This window comes from Ovis aries, chromosome 5 (assembly GCF_016772045.2).
Source record: "Ovis aries strain OAR_USU_Benz2616 breed Rambouillet chromosome 5, ARS-UI_Ramb_v3.0, whole genome shotgun sequence".
Classification (NCBI taxonomy): Eukaryota; Metazoa; Chordata; class Mammalia; order Artiodactyla; family Bovidae; genus Ovis; species Ovis aries.
In genome coordinates this window covers 14,735,145-14,755,646 of record NC_056058.1, presented here as the reverse complement: position 1 = coordinate 14,755,646, position 20,502 = coordinate 14,735,145, and the positions used below count along the sequence as shown (strand labels likewise).

The 20,502-nt window shown below is 48.3% G+C and overlaps 1 protein-coding gene across 1 annotated transcript; it reads right to left on the bottom strand.

Moving 5' to 3' along the window:
• On the bottom strand, positions 1-6,530 carry ANGPTL4 (angiopoietin like 4; the record flags this gene model as incomplete). The annotated part of the gene is given in 7 exon segments (NM_001308589.1): positions 1-310; positions 1,380-1,661; positions 1,753-1,848; positions 2,152-2,265; positions 5,165-5,282; positions 5,410-5,520; positions 6,135-6,530. Coding segments are annotated over 7 exon segments (1,242 nt in total). The 3' UTR covers positions 1-128.
• Positions 6,531-20,502: the final 13,972 nt, after the last annotated feature.

Here is a 20,502-nt window from a genome sequence, read left to right as displayed (position 1 = left end):
GGGCATCTTCTCTGTCCTCGAGGCTCCAGACAGCCCTCGCCTGGAGCCCCTGCCCAGGCAGGGAGTGGCCACGTGTGGACAAGAGTCACTGTCCTCTGGGGGCCTGAGACCAGGCCCCAGAGAGGAGGCTAGGAGGCCGCTTGGGCCGCTGTGGGCTGTACCAGGATGGAGGTGGCCTGCAGTGGGTAGTAGCGGCCCCTCCAGGTCTTCCAGAAGATGCCCTTCTTACGCTGCTGCCGCTGCCGCGGAATAGAGTGGAAATACTGGCCGTTCAGGTTGGAGTGACTGCAGGTGCCGAACCACCAGCCACCTGCCGAGGTCAGAGAAAAGGGGACACGGTCAAGCCCGTGGGTCTTTGGGTCTCCAGTGAGGCTGAGGTGGGGAGGGGGCTGGGTGTTGGCTATCACCCACTTTAGATGAGAGAACTTTGGCAGTGGTTGTCAGACTGTTCTGAGGAACCCCAGCTTGTGACAAAGGCACCTCCGGGGCTCAGGGCACCTCCCCACCCCATCCTGGTAACTGCAGCTTTTACATCTGTGGCCCTGGCGAGTTACTTCTCCACACTTGCCACCTGGTGAACACTTATTAAAGCCTTTCTATGACTGTCCTGTGTTTCACTAGTTTGTATCACATTGAACCACGTGAAATTAATCACTATTCCATCCTTCTTCCCAAGAAGGAAATGGCAACCCACTGCAGTGTTCCTGCCTGGGAAATCCCATGGACAGAGGAGCCTGGCGGGCTATAGTCCTCGGAGTCACAAAGAGTTGGACATGACTCAGTGACTAAACAACTAACAACCATCCTTCTGTGACCCACCACAAGGCAGTTTCATCTGTTTCATTTCATAGGTCATGGGCTCTGCCTTCAATTTGTCTTGGTGGCTAGCCTGTGGCAAATATTTTCATAGCAATCATGTGGTGTGGGCAGGGTGGTTATACCTCTTCTTTTTTTCTGGCCTTAACATGCAAGATCCTAGTTCCCTGACCTAGGATTGAACCCATGTCCCCTACAGTGGAAGCTCAGATCCCCAACCATTGGACCACCAGGGAAGTCTCTATACCCATTTTAAAGATGGGGAAAATGAAGGGGCAGGGGTGCGTTGTCAATTGCCTAAGGTTCCACAGCAAGTAAGGAGAAGGGGGGCACAGAAATAAGGACTTCCCTGGTGGTCCAGTGGTTAAGACTCTGCGCTCCCAATGCAGGGGGCACGGGTTTGATTTCTGGTCAGGGAACTAGATCCCACATGCCTCAACTAAGACCTGGCGCAGCCGCAAAAAAGAACAGTGGCATGGAAACAGATGGGGTTGAAGGCGGGGCAGGGATGCAGAAAAGCTCTGTGGAGAAGGGCAAGATGGGGAGGGACAGGGCTTGCTCACCAGAGAGGCTCCTGGCGCAGTTCTTGTCTCCACGGAGGTCGTGGTCCTGGTCCCAAGTGGAGAAGGGGAGGGAGAGGCCACTGGGCGAGAAGGTGGTGGCGCCCAGTTTGCTGGCCACCAGTGGCGTGAGCTGCAGGCTGTAGGCGGTGTCTTCACCCCCCAGGTGGATGGGGAACTGCAAGGACTCGGCATTGCCCTCCCAGTCCTGCAGCTGCACAGCCAGGCGGCTGCCACGGTCCCCGAGGATGCGATGCACCTTCTCCAGGCCCAGCCAGAACTCACCTGCCATGGGAGAGGCCAATCCATGAAGAGGACCCGCAGACCTGTAGCCCCCTCCTCCCCGCTGTGCCTCTGGCCTGCAGGAAACACCTACCTTGGGGATCTCCGAAGCCATCTTTGTAGGCTTCCCAGGGCTGGTTAAAGTCCACGGAGCCATCCTGACGCCTCTGAATTACAGTCCAGCCTCCATCTGCCCAGAAAAGTGCGAGGTCATCAGGAGGATTCTTCTTACGAGGGATCCTGCTTCCCCTGTTTGGCTCCCTAAATCCCAAAGCACCTCTAAACCCAGGGAGAGCAGTTCCTCTCACCCACCCCAGCAGGATGGGAGGAAGACTGGCAAAGAAAGAAGGTGAGCTGGCCAGTAAGCTGGGGGTTCTGCCTAGATCTTTGTCCCAGGACCCAGCAGAGAAGGAGGAAGTGGGGAATAAGAAGTGGCTACGCTTGACGGAAAGACAACCAGGCCCGTGATATTCGGGGTACCTGGGGGCCCTACCTGAGGTCATCTTGCAGTTAACCAGGAAAGGCGGGGATCCCTGGGGCTGGATCTGGAACAATCCACTTTCCCTCTCTCCATCTTCAAATAGCTCCTGGCAGTCCCTGGGCAGTCCTGAAGGGCAGACAAAAGATGGGGGGCATTGAAACAGAGAGCCATCCTAGGGGAGTCTCAGGAAACAGGCATGTCTGGGGGCTAGGCAGCCGGTGACAGGGGCAGGAGGGGGCACTCCTCAGCTCACCATGCCCCCTTCCACTTGCCTGAAGTTGTCCATGACTCCCCAGGACCAGCCAGACCCACCCCCCCTCCCACCCTGAACGCCCATCCTCTGGCCACACAGCCTTCCTGGTAGCACACACGCTCTGGGCACAGGGCCTTTGAACATGCTAGTATTCTGCCTAGGACCTCTTCCCTCATGCAGTTCTCTGCCTCATATTAAAAGTCCCGGCTTCTGGAAAGGACGATGTCTCTGACACCCATCCCTCCCCTCTCCCCCCACATCCTGTTGCAATAAATAGGGAAAAAAGAGGAATGAGGTTTTTTCTTTCCCTTTCCTGAGAGCAAAGAAGATAAAGAGAACAGCGATCAGGCCTGACCATTCCTAGTTGTTTCCTTTTTCTTACTTTAACTGCTCCTAACTCTGCATGTCTGTAACGAAGCTTGCTCTTCAGCCTTTCTGGGGTTTACCCTTACAACACCCTTCCCCTTGTAGTTACACATTGGGAAGACCACAGAGCCACCAAACAGCCAGACTCAATTACTGAGTTACCAACACCAGTCTATGACTGTCTTAGAAATGATGCAAGAGGAAGAAATCAAGATCCGATCACCTTTGTTCCTCATCACCGACCCCTGGCTGTGAGCCTTTGCCTTATATAAGGCCCAAGACTCATCATGGGGGTTGGGGGGGACACAGTTCTTGAGGCATGAGCCTACTCTGCTTCCCTTTTTGCTGGCTGAGAATTTAAGCCACCTTTCTATTTCCTCCAAACTCTGTCTCCGTATCTTTCTTCTTCGGCTTCAGTGAGCAGAGAAGGCCAAGATTTTGGCCATCAGTAGCCCGAGACCAGGCTGAGGGCCACTGAGGACTTCCTACTCCCCAGCACTGGGGCCATCTGTGATCTCTCCACACCTTCCCATACTGTATGAGGTCCCTGAAGTCAGGGATGAGGAATGGCTCTCTGCCCACCATCTGGCACTGGCTGATGCCAGCCCACAGCAGATGTTTAATAAAGATGCCATGAAAGAATGATTGAAGGAGCTGGACCAGAGTGGGGGTGGGGCCAGAACAGACAGAAACAGGAAGGGGCTCTGCTTCCTCCAGCCACGGGTGAGCATCAGGCCTGGATAGGGTTTGGGGGGCACCACAGGGGCCCCACCCGGGGTCACGGGCATCTGAGAGGGAGAAGGAAGGATTGAAGAGTGAAGGAGGGAGGGACTGAGGGACGGCTTGGGCATGTCTGCAGACTGGGGAAGTCCCTGGCCCCCACCCCAGCAGGAAAAGTAGGGGAAAGGTTGAAGGGGGAAGGGAAGGCTCAGGTTGTGGGGTGAACACGTTGCGCTGTGGGGGTGGGGGCAGGCGCAGAGTGACTGGTGACATTTCCCGGCCCCTCAGGCAGCTCCCCTTTCGCCTACTTTCCTCTCTCCAATCGCAACAGGCAGCCGGCCAAACCACCAATGTGGCTTCCATTAGCACCAGCTGTTTGTCTCCTCAGCTCTGACCTTTCTCCGGCTTGGCGGGGCTGAGCCCGGAGTCCCCCAACCTACACATGACGCCCCTCCCCCATCACATTCCTGAGGTGGGACCTTTGCCTGCCGGCCCCTCCCAGAAGCCTCTCACGGCAGGGCTACCATTTGGGAGGGTGTAGCGGACCCTTCCCCTTTCCGGTGGGGGAGGTGGCGGGACCAGAGGTGGGAGAGCCCTCAAGACCAGAGGGCTGGAAGCCAGCAACCAGCCCTAGGGCGGGTGTGAAGAGGGGGATTCGAACTTTCACCCAGTTGGCTGTAGACTGCTACAGATGCCAGTGGGGGTGGGGGTGGGGTAGGAGGACCACGGGAAAGCCAGCCAGGTCTGGAGCTGTGAACTTAGGGTGGGACAGAGACACTGGGGAGCTGTGCCAGGGTCAGACACCTACAGAGATGCTGGTTTGGAGATCTGGGGTGCTCTGGGGCACACACAATAAAGGATCTAGAACTTGTAGGAGTCGGGGCAGGGTGAGAAGGGGCGATCAGCGACGTCCAGGTCAATAGAGGGATGAGAGCCAGGCAAGGTGCGTGGATCAAGGGCCCCAGACTTGTTAAGAGATGCAAGAGTGAGTGGTGTGAATGGCCGGGGAGATGGGGGTTCCCTGCCTTAGTCTCCCTTCCCAGATCCACACTCTAAAATGAGGGGCCAGACTTCCCTGGCCGGCCTGTGGTTAGACTCTGTGCTTCCAGTGCATGGGGCATGAGTTCAACCCCTGGTCAGGGAACTAGGATCCCACATGCCAAGTGATGCAGGAAAAAAAAAAAAAAACACTTGGTGTCCCCAAACGTCAGAACATTCCCCTCCCCAGCAGCCATTCTCTTTTAACCCAAGGAGGGCTCCAGTCTCCCAAACTAGCACTCTTTTGTACACCATCCCATCCTCCTGCAAGGGTCCAACCCTCAGGAAGGTGTCCCTGAGCCATACCAGCCCTTTCCCCACACCCTTGCAGCTCAACCCCCTCTTGGACCCACTTTCCCAACCCCCTGCTCCAGTTAGTGGCTCTCAAGGCTTTGGGAAAATCCCACTGACTTTCTGGGAAGAAGGGTTTGAGGGGAGCCCAGAGAGGAAGGGTAAGGGCTGAAGAGGGGGATGTCCTGGTCACCCCTTCACCAGAGACCTGTCACCCCACGAGGATGCACAGCCAGAGCCTCTCTCTTTCTCAGTAAGGTGGACCCGACAAGGAGAGGGGAAAGAATGGTAAGTCGGGCAGTGAGGGTGGGGGTGGGGGGGACTTTGCTAGAGACCAGCAAAAGGTTGGACACTCACTGTGCAGGTGGCTGATATTGTGAGCTGGGCCAGCAAGCTGGGCCATCTTGGGCAGCCTCTTCCTCCTGGCAGGCTTGGCCATCTCGTGGCCCAGGTGCCTGGGGGCCAGGTGATCCATCTGGGACAGGACCGGGAGGAGGATGTCAGGTCTGGCTGGTTCAGGCTGCTCAACCTGCCTGGCTCCACAGCCAGACCCGCAGAGTCCACCTTGAACCTCCCTCCCCATCTGGAGCAAGCACTGGCACCTGGCTCTGTAGATTCTGGATTCGCAGGTGCTGCTTCTCCAAGTGCCGCTGCTGCTGGGCCACCTTCTGGAAGAGCTGCTGGATCCTGCTGTTCTGAGCCTCCAGCTGAGTCTGGGGAGAGTGTAAAAGTCTGGTGAGGATCCGGGCTTCTGTCACCACCTTCTCCATTCATCCGCTGGTCCTGCTTCCAACTCTCTATCCTTTGAGGCTGGGGCAGAAGAGCCCAGGCTTCCCTGTTGGCTCAGTGGTAAAGAATTCGCCTGTCCATGCAGGAGATGCAGAAGCGGGTTCGATCCCTGGAGATCCCCTGGAGGAGGAAATGGCAACCCACTCCAGTGTTCTTGCCTGGAGAATCCCAGGGACAGAGGAGCCTGGAGGGCGACTATGCATAGTCGCTCACTTGTGTCCGACTCTTTGCGACCCCATGGACTGTAGCCTGCCAGGCTTCTCTGACCATGGGGATTCTCCAGGCAAGAATAACAGAGAGGGTTGTCATGCCCTGCTCCAAGGTATCTTCCCAACCCAGGGATCGAACCCAGGGTCTCCTGCATTGAGGCGGGTTCTTTACCGTCTGAGCCACCAGGGAAGCTCGTTACAGTCCATGGAGTCGCAAAAGAGCCGGATATCACGGAGCGACTGAGCATGCAGGCAAAAGGGAGAGACCAGGGTATTCGGGATGCGCCCCTTCTTGTTCACTCCCTTCCAGGGCAGTAGCGTATATGTACCTTCAAACTGCGGAGGGTTTCCGGGGAGGCGTCGCCGCCGCCGGGAGTGACCAGATTGGCCTGGGCGCGCGGAGGCGCGGCGGACCCCTCAGGATCCTTGCAGGCGGCCCCACACGCGCCCAGACGCCGTTCCAGCTCGCCCAGCTGCCCACGGGTGCGCTCCACGTGTTCGCGCAGCCCGTGGCCGAGCTGCAAGAGGCCGTGCGCCAGCACGTTCACCTCGTCCCAGGAGGCAAAGCGCGGCGTCTCGGGAGGCTCCGGGCGGCCCTGAGCGCTCAGCAGCCCGGCGGTAGCGGCGCACAGCATCAGGGCGGCTCCGGCTGTCGGCGCGCAGCGCATCCTCCCTGGTGGTTCAGGCTTCGGAACACGGAGATTCGGGGAGGCAGGAGTGAGGGAGCGCCAGAGAGACTCTGGGGTCGAGGTGCGAGGGCTGGAAACCCGAGGGCCCTGGCGGAGGACTCGCTTCGGTGCAGAAGCCGGAGGAAAGACGAACGACAGCCCCCGGCCCTCGGCTTGGTGTCTCTGTGCGACGCCCTCTGTTATAAGCGCTGCGCGCGCGAAGAAGGAGGAGCCTGGAAGGCGGGGCGCGTGAAGTTCCGGGGGCGGGGAGTGGGGGCAGGGGTTGGGGTTCAGTACGCTGGGAGCAGGGTAGTTATGCCGGGTCTGGGGCGCCGTGGGAGGTGCAGAAGTCTGGCTTCTCTCACCAGGCCCTGATGTGCGTTTTCCGTCGTGCCTTCCATACTGACCCCTGACCATGGCAGACGTGACTTCCTCTCCTCGCGGTCCCCTTCCAGGCACCGGAGTTCCGAGCCCCCACCCCAGCCACGTTCAGTGGGGAAACGGCGCCGGCAGGAACGGCAGCATTCCTGACCCCCACTCTCCAAGTCAAGAGCTAGAGAAGAAGGTTCTGGTATGTTGAGTCCAGCAGGACCAGGCAGGAAGCCCGGGAGCACGCAAACATCCCCTCCTCCGGGAGAGCATCACCCAGGCTCCCGCTCTCCTTCCTGCTCAAGGCTTCATCATCGCAGATGTGCTGGTGGGGTTTTCTTTTTCTTTTTTAAATTTAGGTGTGCTGGGTCTTAGTTGAGGCATGCAGGGTCTTTAGTTCCCTGACTAGGGATCAAACCTGGGTCCTCTGCCTTGCGAGCTGGGAGTCGCAGCCACTGGATCACCAAGAAAGTGCCTTTGCCTGATTCTTAAACATCCTCATCCCATTCCTCGCAACTTAGTGCCCTGCTGGCAGGGCCTAGGTCTGTCTTGTTCAGTCTCCAGCTGGGGCCTGTCTCCCCACTGCCCACTCACCCTCAGGGTCTTCACAGTCTTGAATATTTGCCTGCACTGAAGCAGGAAACTCAGAAGGGAAGAGGGGCTGCATGGAAGAATGTTGTTCCATGGTCAGTCTCCCTCTCTGCATTCACTGCATTCACCGCAGCCTGCCAGGCTCCTCTGTCCATGGGGTTTCTCGGCAAAAATACTGGAGTGGGTTACCATTTCCTTCTCCAGGCTTAGCACTTATTTAGCAAACTTTTATTGAAGTCCTCCACCTCCAGCCCCACCAACTTCCCTATACCTTGTACAAAAATTGAGGCTGGCATAGAAAACCTGCGTGCCAGGAAAAACCCAGGGCACATTGGCTCAGACAGAGCACAGGCAAGAACAGAGTTGACTCAGCGGGGCTCTGGAATCCGAAACTCCCCGCCCCGGGGCTGACGTGCAGGTCACCACTCATACACTTGGCTGAGCCAGACCAGGATGGCAGATCCTGGCAGCTGTGACAGGCAGATGGGAAGGGCGGGGAACAAAACCTTGGCAAGGAGTAGATCTAGACAGCCACCATCTGCCCAGGCAGCCAGCTGGTTCAGCTGCCAGGCCTCAGCCTCCTTCTGAGTGAGGGTCACTGGTCTCCCAGAATGGCCTCTTCTCTCTGGCTTCTTCTTTTGTCAGATATATTTATTTGTTTAACTTTTGACTGTGCTGGGTCTTCGTGGGCCGTTTTCAGTTGCAGTGCGCAGGCTTCTCATTGCAGAGGTTTCTCGTGCTGGGGAGCACGGGTTGCAGTAGTTGTGGCACACGGGCTTAGTTGCCCCTCGGCATGTGGGATCTTCCCAGACCAGGGATGGAACCCGGGTCCCCTGCGTTAGCAGGTGGATTCCATACCACTGAGCTGCAAGGGAAGCCCACCTCCCTGGCTTCTTGTAACTGAGAAAAATGATCAATTACTTTCTCAACCTGATGGCCGTTTCCTGATCCACTTCTCAGGGGCTTCTATCTCTGTGCTGTGTTTCAGAGGGCACAGAATACACCCAAGGCTCTTAGAGACGCCTGTAGTGAACAAGCTACAGAAGAGTTTCTCCAGGGGCCTGGAACTGACCCTGGACTATATCCTAAAAACTGCTCTGTGGAATATGCCTTTGTTCCAGCAATAATTTATCACCATGATGAATTGTTTCTTTGGCATCTGTTTTGTTCTAGCTGGGGCTTCCCTCATTCAAATGGTAAAGAATCTACCTGCAGTGCAAGAGACCAGGTTCTATCCCTGGGTCGGGAAGATCCCCTGGAGAAGGGAATGGCTATCCACTCCAGTATTCTTGCCTGGAGAATCCCACAGACAGAGGAGCCTGGCAGGCTATAGTCCATGGGATCACAAAGAGTCGGACACCACTGAGCATGCACCATGAGGATCTTTTTAAAAAGGTAATTTCGAGGCTTCCTTGGTGGCCCAGTGGTTAGGATTCCGCCTTGCAATGCAAGAGACACTGGTCTGAACCCTGGTCTGGGAAGATTCCACATACCATGGGGCAACTGACCCTTGTGCTACAACTGCTAAGCCTGTGTACCCTGGAGAGAACGAGAAGCTCTCGCTCGCCACAGCTAGGAAAAGCCCACATGGAGCAACAAAGAACCAGCACAGCCAAAAATAACGAAATAAATAAACTGAAGCCACTGAGCAGCAGCAGCAAATCAGTTCTGTTCAGTCTCTCAGTTGTGTCTGACTCTTTGCGACCCCATGGACTGCAGCACGCCAGGCTTCCCTGTCCTTCACCATCTCCCAGAGCTTGCTCAAACTCATTCCATCGAGTCAGTGATGCTATCCAACCATCTCACCCTCTGTCGTCCCCTTCTCCTCCTGCCTTTAATCTTTCCCAGAATCAAGGTCTTTTCAAATGAGTCAGTTCTTCGCATCAGGTAGCCAAAGTATTGGAGCTTCAGCTTCAGCATCAGTCCTTCCAGTGAATATTCAGGACTGATTTCCTTTTAGATTAACTGGTTTGATCTCCTTGCAGTCCAAGAGACTCTCAAGAGCCTTCTTCGACACCACAGTTCAAAAGCACCAATTCTTCAGTGCTCAGCTTTCTTTATGGTCCAACTCACATCCATACATGACTACTGGAAAACCATAGCTTTGACTAAACAAACCTTTGTCAGCAAAGTAATGTCTCTGCTTTTTAATATACTATCTAGGTTGGTCATAGTTTTTCTTCCAAGGAGCAAGCGTCTTTTAATTTCATTCCTGTAGTCACCATCTGCAGTGATTTTGGAGCCCAAGAAAATAAAGTCTGTCACTGTTTCCATTGTTTCCCCATCTATTTGCCATGAAGTGATGGGACCAGATGCCATGTTCATTGTTTTTTGAATGTTGAGTTTTAAACTAGCTTTTTCACTCTCCTCTTTCACTTTTATCAAGAGGCTCTTTAGTTCCTCTTCGCTTTCTGCTGTAAAGGTGGTGTCATCTGCACATCTGAGCTTATTGATATTTCTCCCGGCAATCTTGATTCCAGCTTGTGCTTCATACCTCCCAGCATTTCGCGTGATGTTCTCTGCATATAAGTTAAATAAGCAGGGTGACAATATACAGCCTCAATGTACTCCTTTCCCAATTTCGAACCAGTCTGTTGTCCCATGTCCAGTTCTAACAGTTGCTTCTTGACCTGCATATAATTTTCTCAGGAGGCAGGTAAGGTGGTCTGGTATTCCCATCTCTTTAAGAATTTTTCAGTTTGTTGTGATCCACACAGTGTATAAAATACACACAGAGGGAAAAAAAAGATAATCATGCAATTTTTTTTTTCTGAACCACTTCAGGATATGTTGCAGATTTGATTCTGTTGCAGACTCGATTGGTGCTTTTACTAAGAACAAGGACATTCACTTATGTAACTGCAGCACAGATAGCAACTTGAGGAATTTTGACCCTGACATAATGCTGTTATCTAATCCATGGTCCAGATTCCAGTTTCATCAACTGTGCCCATCATGTCCTTTACAGCAATGTTTTCTCTCTGGAGTTCCATCCAGGATCACATGGTGAATTTCCTTGTTGTGTTTCCTTAAGTATTTGGAAATACTGTCATGTTTGACTCTTTGCGACCCCATGGACTGTAGCCCAATACACTCCTCTGTCCATGGGATTCTCCAGGCGAGAATACTGGAGTGGGTAGCCATTCCCTTCTCCAAGGGATCTCCAGGGATTGAACCCGAGTCTCCTGCATTGCAGATGACATCTTTACCATCTGAGCCACCAGGGAAGCCCCAAGAATATTGGAGTCGGTAGCCATTTCCTTCTCCAAAGGATCTTTGCAACCCAGGGATTGAACCCAGGTTTCTTGCACTGCAGGTGGATTCTTTACCATCTGAGCCACCAAGGAAGCCCAAAGTAGCATCTTGCTGTTTATCCATCCTATATATAACAGTCTGCATCTGCCCAGTCCAGCCCTCTCCACATCACTCCTCCTTGACAACCACAAGTCTGTTCTCTTTGCTCACTTTAACCACTTAACTTTTTTCTTTTTTTGTCACGCAGCATGTGGGATCTTAGTTTCCTGACCAGGGATCAAACCCAGGCTACCTGAATGGAAGCTCAGAGTCTTAATCACTGGCCTGCTAGGCAACCCCTAACCACTTGACTTTAGTACTGGGTGATTGGTGCTGTAATGGGAAGCACAGAAGATGGCAGAGAAGGGGCCACCCCCAGCAGGAAAGGCTTTTGGTGGGGGGCGGGGGGCAGCTGAGACTGAGGAGTCATAACATTATCCAGACGAAACGTGTCTGGAGTGAGTGACCCAGATTGGGGAAGACAGTGAATAACACACTGTAGCCTGGGATATGTGTCTGTTTTTTCCCGGACCAGGCCAGAGGGACAGTGGGGCTCTGTGTGTAGACATCCTAAAAGAAGTTGCAGAGTCTCTGTCCAGGAATGGCCCCCTCACCACCTTTCCGGTCAGACTGTAGTCACATCCAGGTCACCATAGAAAGTCATCTTTAGGGCAGGAGGCTCAGACCAGAAAGGATGACTCAGATTCTAGGCTGAGCCTCCACAAAGAAATGGCGTGGACTCTGCCCAAGTCATTCTTCCCACCTCCTCTCGCCTCCCACCCAGTCCTGCTAGCCAGGGTGCTTGCCTGCGTGTAAACCTACGACCTTCGGACCCCAGGGCAAACAGCCCTGAACTCCCTTAGGAAAGAATAATAAGTGCAACAGGGCACATTAACTTGGCATTCACCTTGATCCCATTAGGCACGTGCGTAGTCCAGTCTTTTGTCACTCTCAAATCAGCCCTGAAAAGGAAAGTGTTCCTTCCCCTTTTGGACTGACCGGAAAGTTGTGAGGTTCTGAAATGTTCACATACTTGACTGAGGACAGTCAGCTTGGAAAGGCCAAGATTTGAAACTTGTTCTCTCAAGTTCCTAACTAATGAATCTTTTTTTTTTTTTTTTTAATCTTGCCTGTTTTTGTAAGTTATGGGTTTCCCTGGTAGCTCAATTGGTAAAGAACCCGCCTCCTATGCTGGAGGCCCCGGTTTGATTCCTGGGTCGGGAAGATCCGTTGGAGAAGGGATAGGCTGCCGCCTCCAGTATTCTTGGGCTTCCCTGGTGGCTCAACAGGTCAAGAATCTGCCTGCAGTGCAGGAGACCTGGGTTCGATCCCTGGGTTGGGAAGATCCCCTGGAGAAGGGAAAGGCTACTCACTCCAGTATTCTGGTCTGGAGAATTCCATGGACTAGTTGGACATGACTGTCACTTTGTAAGTTACAGTTTTGAATGGGTGAGGCATTAGTATTGTGCCAAGCCCCAAAAGTCCAAAAACCATAGCCAGAAGGACTTCTTTGGTGTCCCAGTGGCTAAGACTCGGTGCTCCTAATGCAGGGGGCCGGGGTTCCGGCCCCGGTCAGAGAACTAGACCCCGCTTGCAGCAGCTAAGAGCCCGCATCATGCCTCAGCTAAAAGACCCCACCTGCCACAACCATAATAAAAAGATCCTGAGTGTCAGGGGCTGCAGCTGAAACCCAGTGCCGCCAAACAATTATTTTTAAAAATAAAAAATCAGAACCCATAGCTGGAAAAGTCTCCCTTTCCCTAATCATGTGTTCACCTGAAACTTTGTTCAAGAGTGTTTATATTCATAATCATTTTTTAAATTCTTTGTGGGTCTAAACATACTCCTTTTCAAAACTTCAAAATTGTTATGGACTGAATGTTTGGATTCTCTTAAAATTCATATGTTGAATGCAATGAGCGACAAAGATTTATTGTATAGCGCAGGGAACTATAGTCAATAGTTATCTTGTAACAAACTATAATGAAAGATAATTTCAAAAATAATATGTGTATATGTATAACTGAATCACCTTGCTGTGAAACATTGTAAGTCAACTATACTTCAATAAACTATTAATATTAAAAAGAATTAATTCATATATTGAAGCCATAAAACCCCAATCTAATGGTAATTGGAGGTGGGGCCTTTGGGAGTGATTATGTCATGACGGGGCTTCCCAGGTGGCTCAGTGGGTAAAAGAATCTGCCTGCAGTGCAGGAGACACAGGCAGACACGGGTTCGATTCCTGGATGGGGAAGATCCCCTGGAGAAGGGCATGGCTACCTACTCCAATATTCTTGCCTGGAGAATTCCAAGGACAGAGGAAACTGGCAGGCAATCCATGGAGTCGCAAAGAGTCAGATATGACTTAGCATAGCACAGCAATCTGTACATACTTCAGGTGTACGATCTAATCAACTTTGACCTATGTAAACCCCTGTGACTTTATCAGCATAATGAAGGTAATAGAAATCTCTATCACACCCCAAAGCTTCCTTGTCCCTCTTAGGAAGCTCCCACTGGCTCCTCCCATCTTCCCCAGATAACCACATCTTGCTTTCTGTCACTACAGGTAAGTTTGCATTTCCTAGAATTTTATATAAGCGGAATCACATAAAATGAACTCTTTTTTTTGGTCCACTTTTTTTTTTCCACTCAGCATGATTATTTTGAAAGTCATCCATGTTGCAAGGTGTACCAATAGTATAGTTATTTTTAATGTTGATATGGATAAACCAACAAATGAAATCCATTCATCTGTTGAAGAACACTTGAGTTGTTTCTGGTCTTCACTTATTAAAAATAAAAGCTTCTGGGACTTCCCTGGTGGTTCAGTGGTTCAGTGGCTTCACCTTCCAATGCAGACGGTGTGAGTTCAATCCCTGCTTGGGGAGCTAAGATGCTTCATGGCCAAAAACCAAAACATAAAATAGAAATTTAACAACTTATATTGTAAAATATTGTAACAAATCCAGTAGAGACTTTAAAAATTGCCCACAACAACAAAAATCTTTTTAAAAATACAGCTCCTATGGACAATTCACATACAACTTTCAAGAAGTTTTTTAAAATTGAAATATATTTTATTTATAATGTATTAATTTCTGCTGAACAGCAAAGTGATTCAGGAATATATATATATATATATATATACACACATATATATATATTCTTCTTTATATTCCTTCCATTATGGTTTATCATAGAACACTGAATATAGTTCCTGTGGTGTGCCATAAGACCTTGTTCTTTATCCATCCTATGTATCATAGTTTGCATCTGCTAATCCCGAACTCCCAATCCTTTCTGCCGCCTTGGCAACCTCAAGTCTGTTCCCTATGTCTGTGAGTCTGTTTCAGTTTTGTAGATAAGTTCATTTGGATCTAATTTTAGATTCCACATATAAATGACATCATATGGTATTTGCCTCAATTTCTGATTTGCTTCACTTAGTATGTGCATCCAATGTCAGGTACAGTTTTTGATGGAATAGTGCTTTCATTACTCTTGGAGAAAAACAATTTAATTAAAAATTTTAATTTCAATTTCCCTAGTACTCCTGTCCCTTATCCATCCAGTTCCCCTTGTACATATTCACAATCACTGTCAATAGTATGTATGTATGTATGTATATATATATATATCACTGAGTCACATTTCTGTAACCTGAAACTAACACTACATTGTAAATCAACTATAATTAAATTTAAATAGTAAAGACTAAAAAAAAGTTCTTCTAGGTTTTAAGTCACAGAAAATCTTTATTGCAAGGTAAGATTTTCCTTTTCTACTCCCTTGCAGAACATTTATAGTTTTATTTTCATGCTTAGTTATTTGATGCAAATTACAACATCTTACAGCCCTGAAATTAAAACATGCTTGCTCCTTGAAAGGAAAGCTATGACAAACCTTAACAGCATATTCAAAAGCAGAAACAGCACTTTGCCAACAGAGGTCCATATGTATGGATGTGAGAGTTGGACTGTAAAGAAAGCTGACTGCCGAAGAATTGATGCTTTCAAATTGTGTTGCTGGAGAAGACTCTTGAGAGTCCCTTGGACAGCAAGGAGATCAAACCAGTCAATACTAAAGGAAATCAGTCCTGAATATTCATTGGAAGGACTGATGCTGAAGCTCCAGTACTTTGGCCACCTGAAGAAAAGAGCTGACTCACTGGAAAAGACCCTGATGCTGGGAAAGATTGAAGGTAGGAGAAGGGGGCGACAGAGGATGAGATGGTTGGATGGCATCATCACCTCAATGGACATGAGTTTGAGCAAACTCCAGGAGATGGTGAAGAACAGAGGAGCCTGGCATACTGCAGTCCATGGGGTCACAAAGACTCGGACATGACTTAGCGACTGAGTAACAATATCTTAATGAATCAGTTACATCACTTCCCTAACCAGTGATTTATTGTAAGTGACTGGCTCACAGTCTGGAAACAACCTAAGTGTTCCAGCACGAGAGTATGGCTATCCAGTGTAACGCACCAAACACACTTTCAAATTGCAAATTATTTCAAGGAAGTACTTAGTGACCTCTGAGAAATACAGTGTGTGTTAAGTAAGAAATTCAAACTGTGTGTCCAGTAACATCCCAATGTTTCTTTCTTTGTTTAAAAGTTAAAGTACAGCTAATTTACAATGTTATGTTACTTTAAAGTGTAAGGCAAAGTGATTCAGTTCCAATGTTTCCTTTTAAACATGTTTATGAGAAAAGAGGCTGGTGAGAAACACAGAAATGGATTAACAACCTCAGGCAGGATGTCTGTGGGCCTGTTCATTTATTCATGAAGATATTTGTTCGTGTTTGGATTACAAAAGGAGGCAGTTCTGCATCTCTGCCTGACAGTGTCCATCACCACTGATGAAGTAACCTTGCTGAAAAATCAAACTTGAATATAAAAAAAAAAAATCTCTAGAATGTCCAAAATCCAAAATAGTAGCAATGAGTCACCTGTGGCTGCCAAGCACTTGAAAGGTGGCCATTCCAAGTTGTCATGTGATGTGTTCTAAATATAAACAACACACCACATTAGGAAGACTTGGTTTAAAAAAAAGTAAAATATCTAAGATTTTAATATGTATTGCATGTTGAAATCATCAAATTTTGGGTGTGCTGGATTAAAATTACTGATTAAACTAAAGAGAGAAAATAAAGAGAAAGACAAACACCATATGATATCATTTATACGTGGAGTCTAAAATATGACACAAGCATGTCTATGAAACAGAAATAGATTCACAGACACAGAGACAGACTTGTGGTCACCAAAGGGGAGGGGTGGGCGAGGGATGGATTGGGAGTTTGGGATTAGCAGATACAAACTCTTATATACAGGTTGGGTAAACAACATGTTACTGTATAGCACAAAGAACTGTATTCAATATCCTATGATAAACCACAATGGAAAAGAATATGAAAAAATATATATGTATGCATAACTGAATCTCTTTGCTGTAGAGCAGGAATTAACACATTATGAATCAATTATATTTCAATACAATTAATTATTTAAAATGATTAAAACTGGGGCCTCTCTGGTGGTGCAGCAGATGGGAATCTGCCTGCAGTGCAGGGGTCACGGGTGCGATCCCTGGTCCTGGAAGATCCCACGTGGCGCTGAGCCACTAAGCCTGCTGGCCACAACTACTGCGCCCATGTGCTACAGCTGCTGAAGTCGGAGTGCCTAGAGCCTGTGCTCCGAAACTAGCCGCTGCAGTGAAGAAGCCTGAGCTCTGTGATGGAGAGAGAAACTAGAGGAAGCGCAGGCAAAAGTAAGGAAGACCCAGGACAGCCAAAATAGATAAATAAATAGTTACAAATGATTAAAGCAATTTCTGTCTTCTTTAATTTACTTTTTAGAGTGGCTACTAGAAAAATTTAAACTTGTGATTAGTATTTGTGGCTCACGTTATATTTTTATTACACAGCATTGGTCTAGATCTAGACCTAGATCCAGCTGCCAATTTTTACAAAATACAGAAGACAGGGGAGCATCTTAAAGGACACCACAAGGGTGGGGTCAGCCCAATCCAAACTGTGAGAGATGCTAGCGGACAAATCTTTCTCTTTTTTTTTAAGCAAAAAACTAAAAACAACAACAACAAAAAGATGGTGAGAGAATTTTTAGTTTCAGTCAAGGTACACTTCAACAGTCTGTGAACCAAGAACTTCTAGATGTTCAAGCTGGATTTAGAAAAAGTAGGTGAACCAGAGATCAAATTGCCAACATCCATTGGATCATAGAAAAAGCAAGAGAGTTCCAGAAAAACATCTACTTCTGCTTTATTGACTATGCTAAAGCCATTGACTACGTGAATTACAACAAACTGGAACATTCTTAAAGAGATGGGAATACCAGACCCTGAGAATACCAGACCACCTTATCTGCCTCCTGAGAAATCTGTATTTAGGTCAAAAAGCAACAGTTAGAAGTGGACATGGACTGTTTATAACAGCCAGGACATGGAAACAACCTAGATGTCCATCAGCAGACAAAGGGATAGGAAAGCTGTGGTACATATACACAATGGAGTATTACTCAGCCATTAAAAAGAATACATTTGAATCAGTTCTAATGAGGTGGATGAAACTGGAGCCTATTATACAGAGTGAAGTAAGCCAGAAAGAAAAACACCAATACAGTATACTAACGCATATATATGGAATTTAGAAAGATGGTAACGATAACCCTGTATGTGAGACAGCAAAAGAGACACAGAACAGTCTTTTGGACTCTGGGAGAAGGAGAGGGTGGGTTGATTTGGGAGAATGGCACTGAAACATGTATATTATCGTATGTGAAACAGATCGCCAGTCCAGGTTCGATACATGATACAGGATCCTTGGGGCTGGTGCACTGGAATGACCCAGAGGGATGGGATGGGGAGGGAGGTGGGAGGGGGGTTCAGGATGGGGAACACATTTACACCCGTGGCAGATTCATGTCAATGTATGGCAAAACCACTACAATATTGTAAAGTAAAAAAAAAGAAGAAGAAGTGGACATGGAACAATGGACTGCCTCCAAACTGGGAAAGGGGAGTGTCAAGGAATTTTTAGTTTAAAAGAGATTTAATGGCAATTTTTACAAATACTTATTTATCTGGCTGCACCAAGTCTTAGTTGAGGCATATAGGAGCTTTTGCTGTGGCATGTGGGATCTAGTTCCCTAAATAGAGATCAAACCCTCACCCCCTGCACTAGGAGCACAGTCTTAACCACTGAACTACCAGGATAGTCCCCAAAAGAGAGTTAAAAACATTTCAACCAAACATAACATATGGATATTTGAGAAACTTGATTCAAACTATCTCTAAAATAATAAAACAAAGGATAACAACAAATTATAAAATTTATGGACATTAAATTACTGGACATTGGATGATGTTGAAATTTAAAATATGACAATGTTATATGGGTATTTTTATTTTTAAATTTTATTTAATTAAAAAATTTATTTGTATGCACTGGGTCTAGGTTGTGGCATGTCTGATCTAGCTCCCTGACCAGGGATTAAACCTAGTATTGGGAGCACAGAATCTTAGCCATTGGACCACCAGGGAAGTCCCAACATAAGGGTTTTTTTTTTTAAGAAATGTCCTAAAAAAGTGATTTGTGTCTTCTAGAATGCATACTCAAATATCTACTGGTAACGAAATGGCCCAGATTTGCTTCAAAATAATCTAACTGGGAGGAAGTGGGAACCCAGGTGGGAGATGAAACAAAATAGACTTGATAACTGGTGTTCAGATTATACTATCTCTTCTTTTCATTTGGGAAAATATGTTGTCCTTCAGTTGCTCAGTCGTGTCCGACTCTTTGGGACCCCGTGGACTGCAGCATGCCAGGCCTCCCTGTCCTTCACCATCTCCCGGAGTTTGCCCAAGTTCATGTCTATTGCATCAGTGATGCCATCCAGCCATCTCATCCTCTGACTCCCTCTTCTTCTGCCCTTGATCTTTCCCAGCATCAGGGGCTTTTCCAATGAGTTGTCTGTTCGAGTCAGATGACCAAAACACTGGAGCTTCAGCTTTGGCATCAGTTCTTCCAGTGAATATTCAGGGTTGATTTCCCTAAAGATTGACTCGTTTGATCTCCTTGATGTCCAGGGGACTTTCAGGAGTCTTCTCCAGCACCACAGTTCGAAGACATCAATTCTTTGTTGTTCTGCCTTCTTTATGGTCCAGTTCTCACAACAATTCGTGACCACTGGGAAGACCAGCAGGAAAAGATACATCATGCAAAATTTACCATCTTTACCACTTTTAGGTGTACAGTTGAGTAGCATCTCCCTACTTCTTGGTTCACAGTGCTCCAAGTTAAAAGGTGAAAATAAAATTTTTGAAGACGTAAAAGATTCAAGTAAAAATATGTTGGTGGCTTCAATATTGATGGGCTGGTGCACCAAGTTTTATTTCTCTCTTTAGTTTCTTAATTTTCCATGATAAACATGCTAATTAAAATTTTTTGTAACAGTAAGAAAAAGCTAGATACGACTTTTTGTTTCTTTTTTCTGAAGAAAAATTTCTTCCCAAGTAATACCTGGACCAGCCTTGCACCCTGGCATTTGGCTAGGGAGAAGCGCCTCTGGTGGTGAATCAGAGAGCAGCTCCCGGGAGGAAAGAACAGTGTTCCCGGCTGCTGAGTCCCCCTGTCCTGTGCGAGACTCTTGAAGGCTGAGAGGTCCCCTGGGGGTGTCCTCAATGTTTTGTCCTAGAAGGTAAGGGATTCAAAGGAGGAGTCAAAGGGAGATGTGGACGTGATGAGCAGCAACTTTCCTCTTCCTCCCCAGCCCCCACTTCCTCTTCCCTTTAGACCATCTCATTTACTTAACAGCAATTCATCTATTCGTCAATGAATTGAGCACCTACTGTGTGCCTGGCTCAGTTCCAGGCACTGGGGACAAATGTCTTTTCCCCTAATGGAGCTGGCACAGTGTCTGTGAGAGAGACACAGTAAACAAAGAAAATGTTAGCATGTTACATGGTAATAAGTATTAAGAAGAAAAATAAATTGAAGAAAGGAGATATGGAATGAGGGGATGATGGAAATTTTATTGATTTATTTTAAAAAGCTTTGCCATGCCACGTGGCAGGTGGGATCCTAGTTCCCCAACCAAGGATCAAACAGGATTGCTGTTGTTGTTCAGTGGCTCAGTCGTGTCTGATTTTTTTGTAATCCCATGGACTACAGCGCGCATAGGACAGGCATCCCTGTCCTTCACTGTCTCCCGGAGATTGCTCAAACTCAAGTCCATTGAGTTGGTGATGCCATCCAACCATCTCATCCTCTGTCGTCCCCTTCTCCTTCCTTCAATCTTTCCCAGCATTAGAGTCTTTTCCAGTCAGTCGGCTCTTCGCATCAGGTGGCCAAAATATTGGAGCTTCAGCTTCAGCATCAGTCCTTCTAATGAATATTCAGGGTTGATTTCCTTTAGGTTTGACTTGTTTGATCTCATTGCAGTCGAAGAGACTCTCAAGAGTCTTCTCCAGCACCACAGTTCATGAGCGTCAATTCTGCGGTGCTCAAACTACTGAACAGCCAAAGAAGTCCCTTGGCTATTTGAAATAGAGTAGGCACCCCACTCCAGTACTCTTGTCTGGAAAATCCCATGGATGGAGGAGCCTGGTGGGCTGCAATCCATGGGGTCGCTAAGAGTCGGGTACGACTGAGCGACTTCACATTCACTTTTCACTTTGATGCATTGGAGAAGGAAATGGGAACCCGCTCCAGTGTTCTTGCCTGGAGAATCCCAGAGACAGGG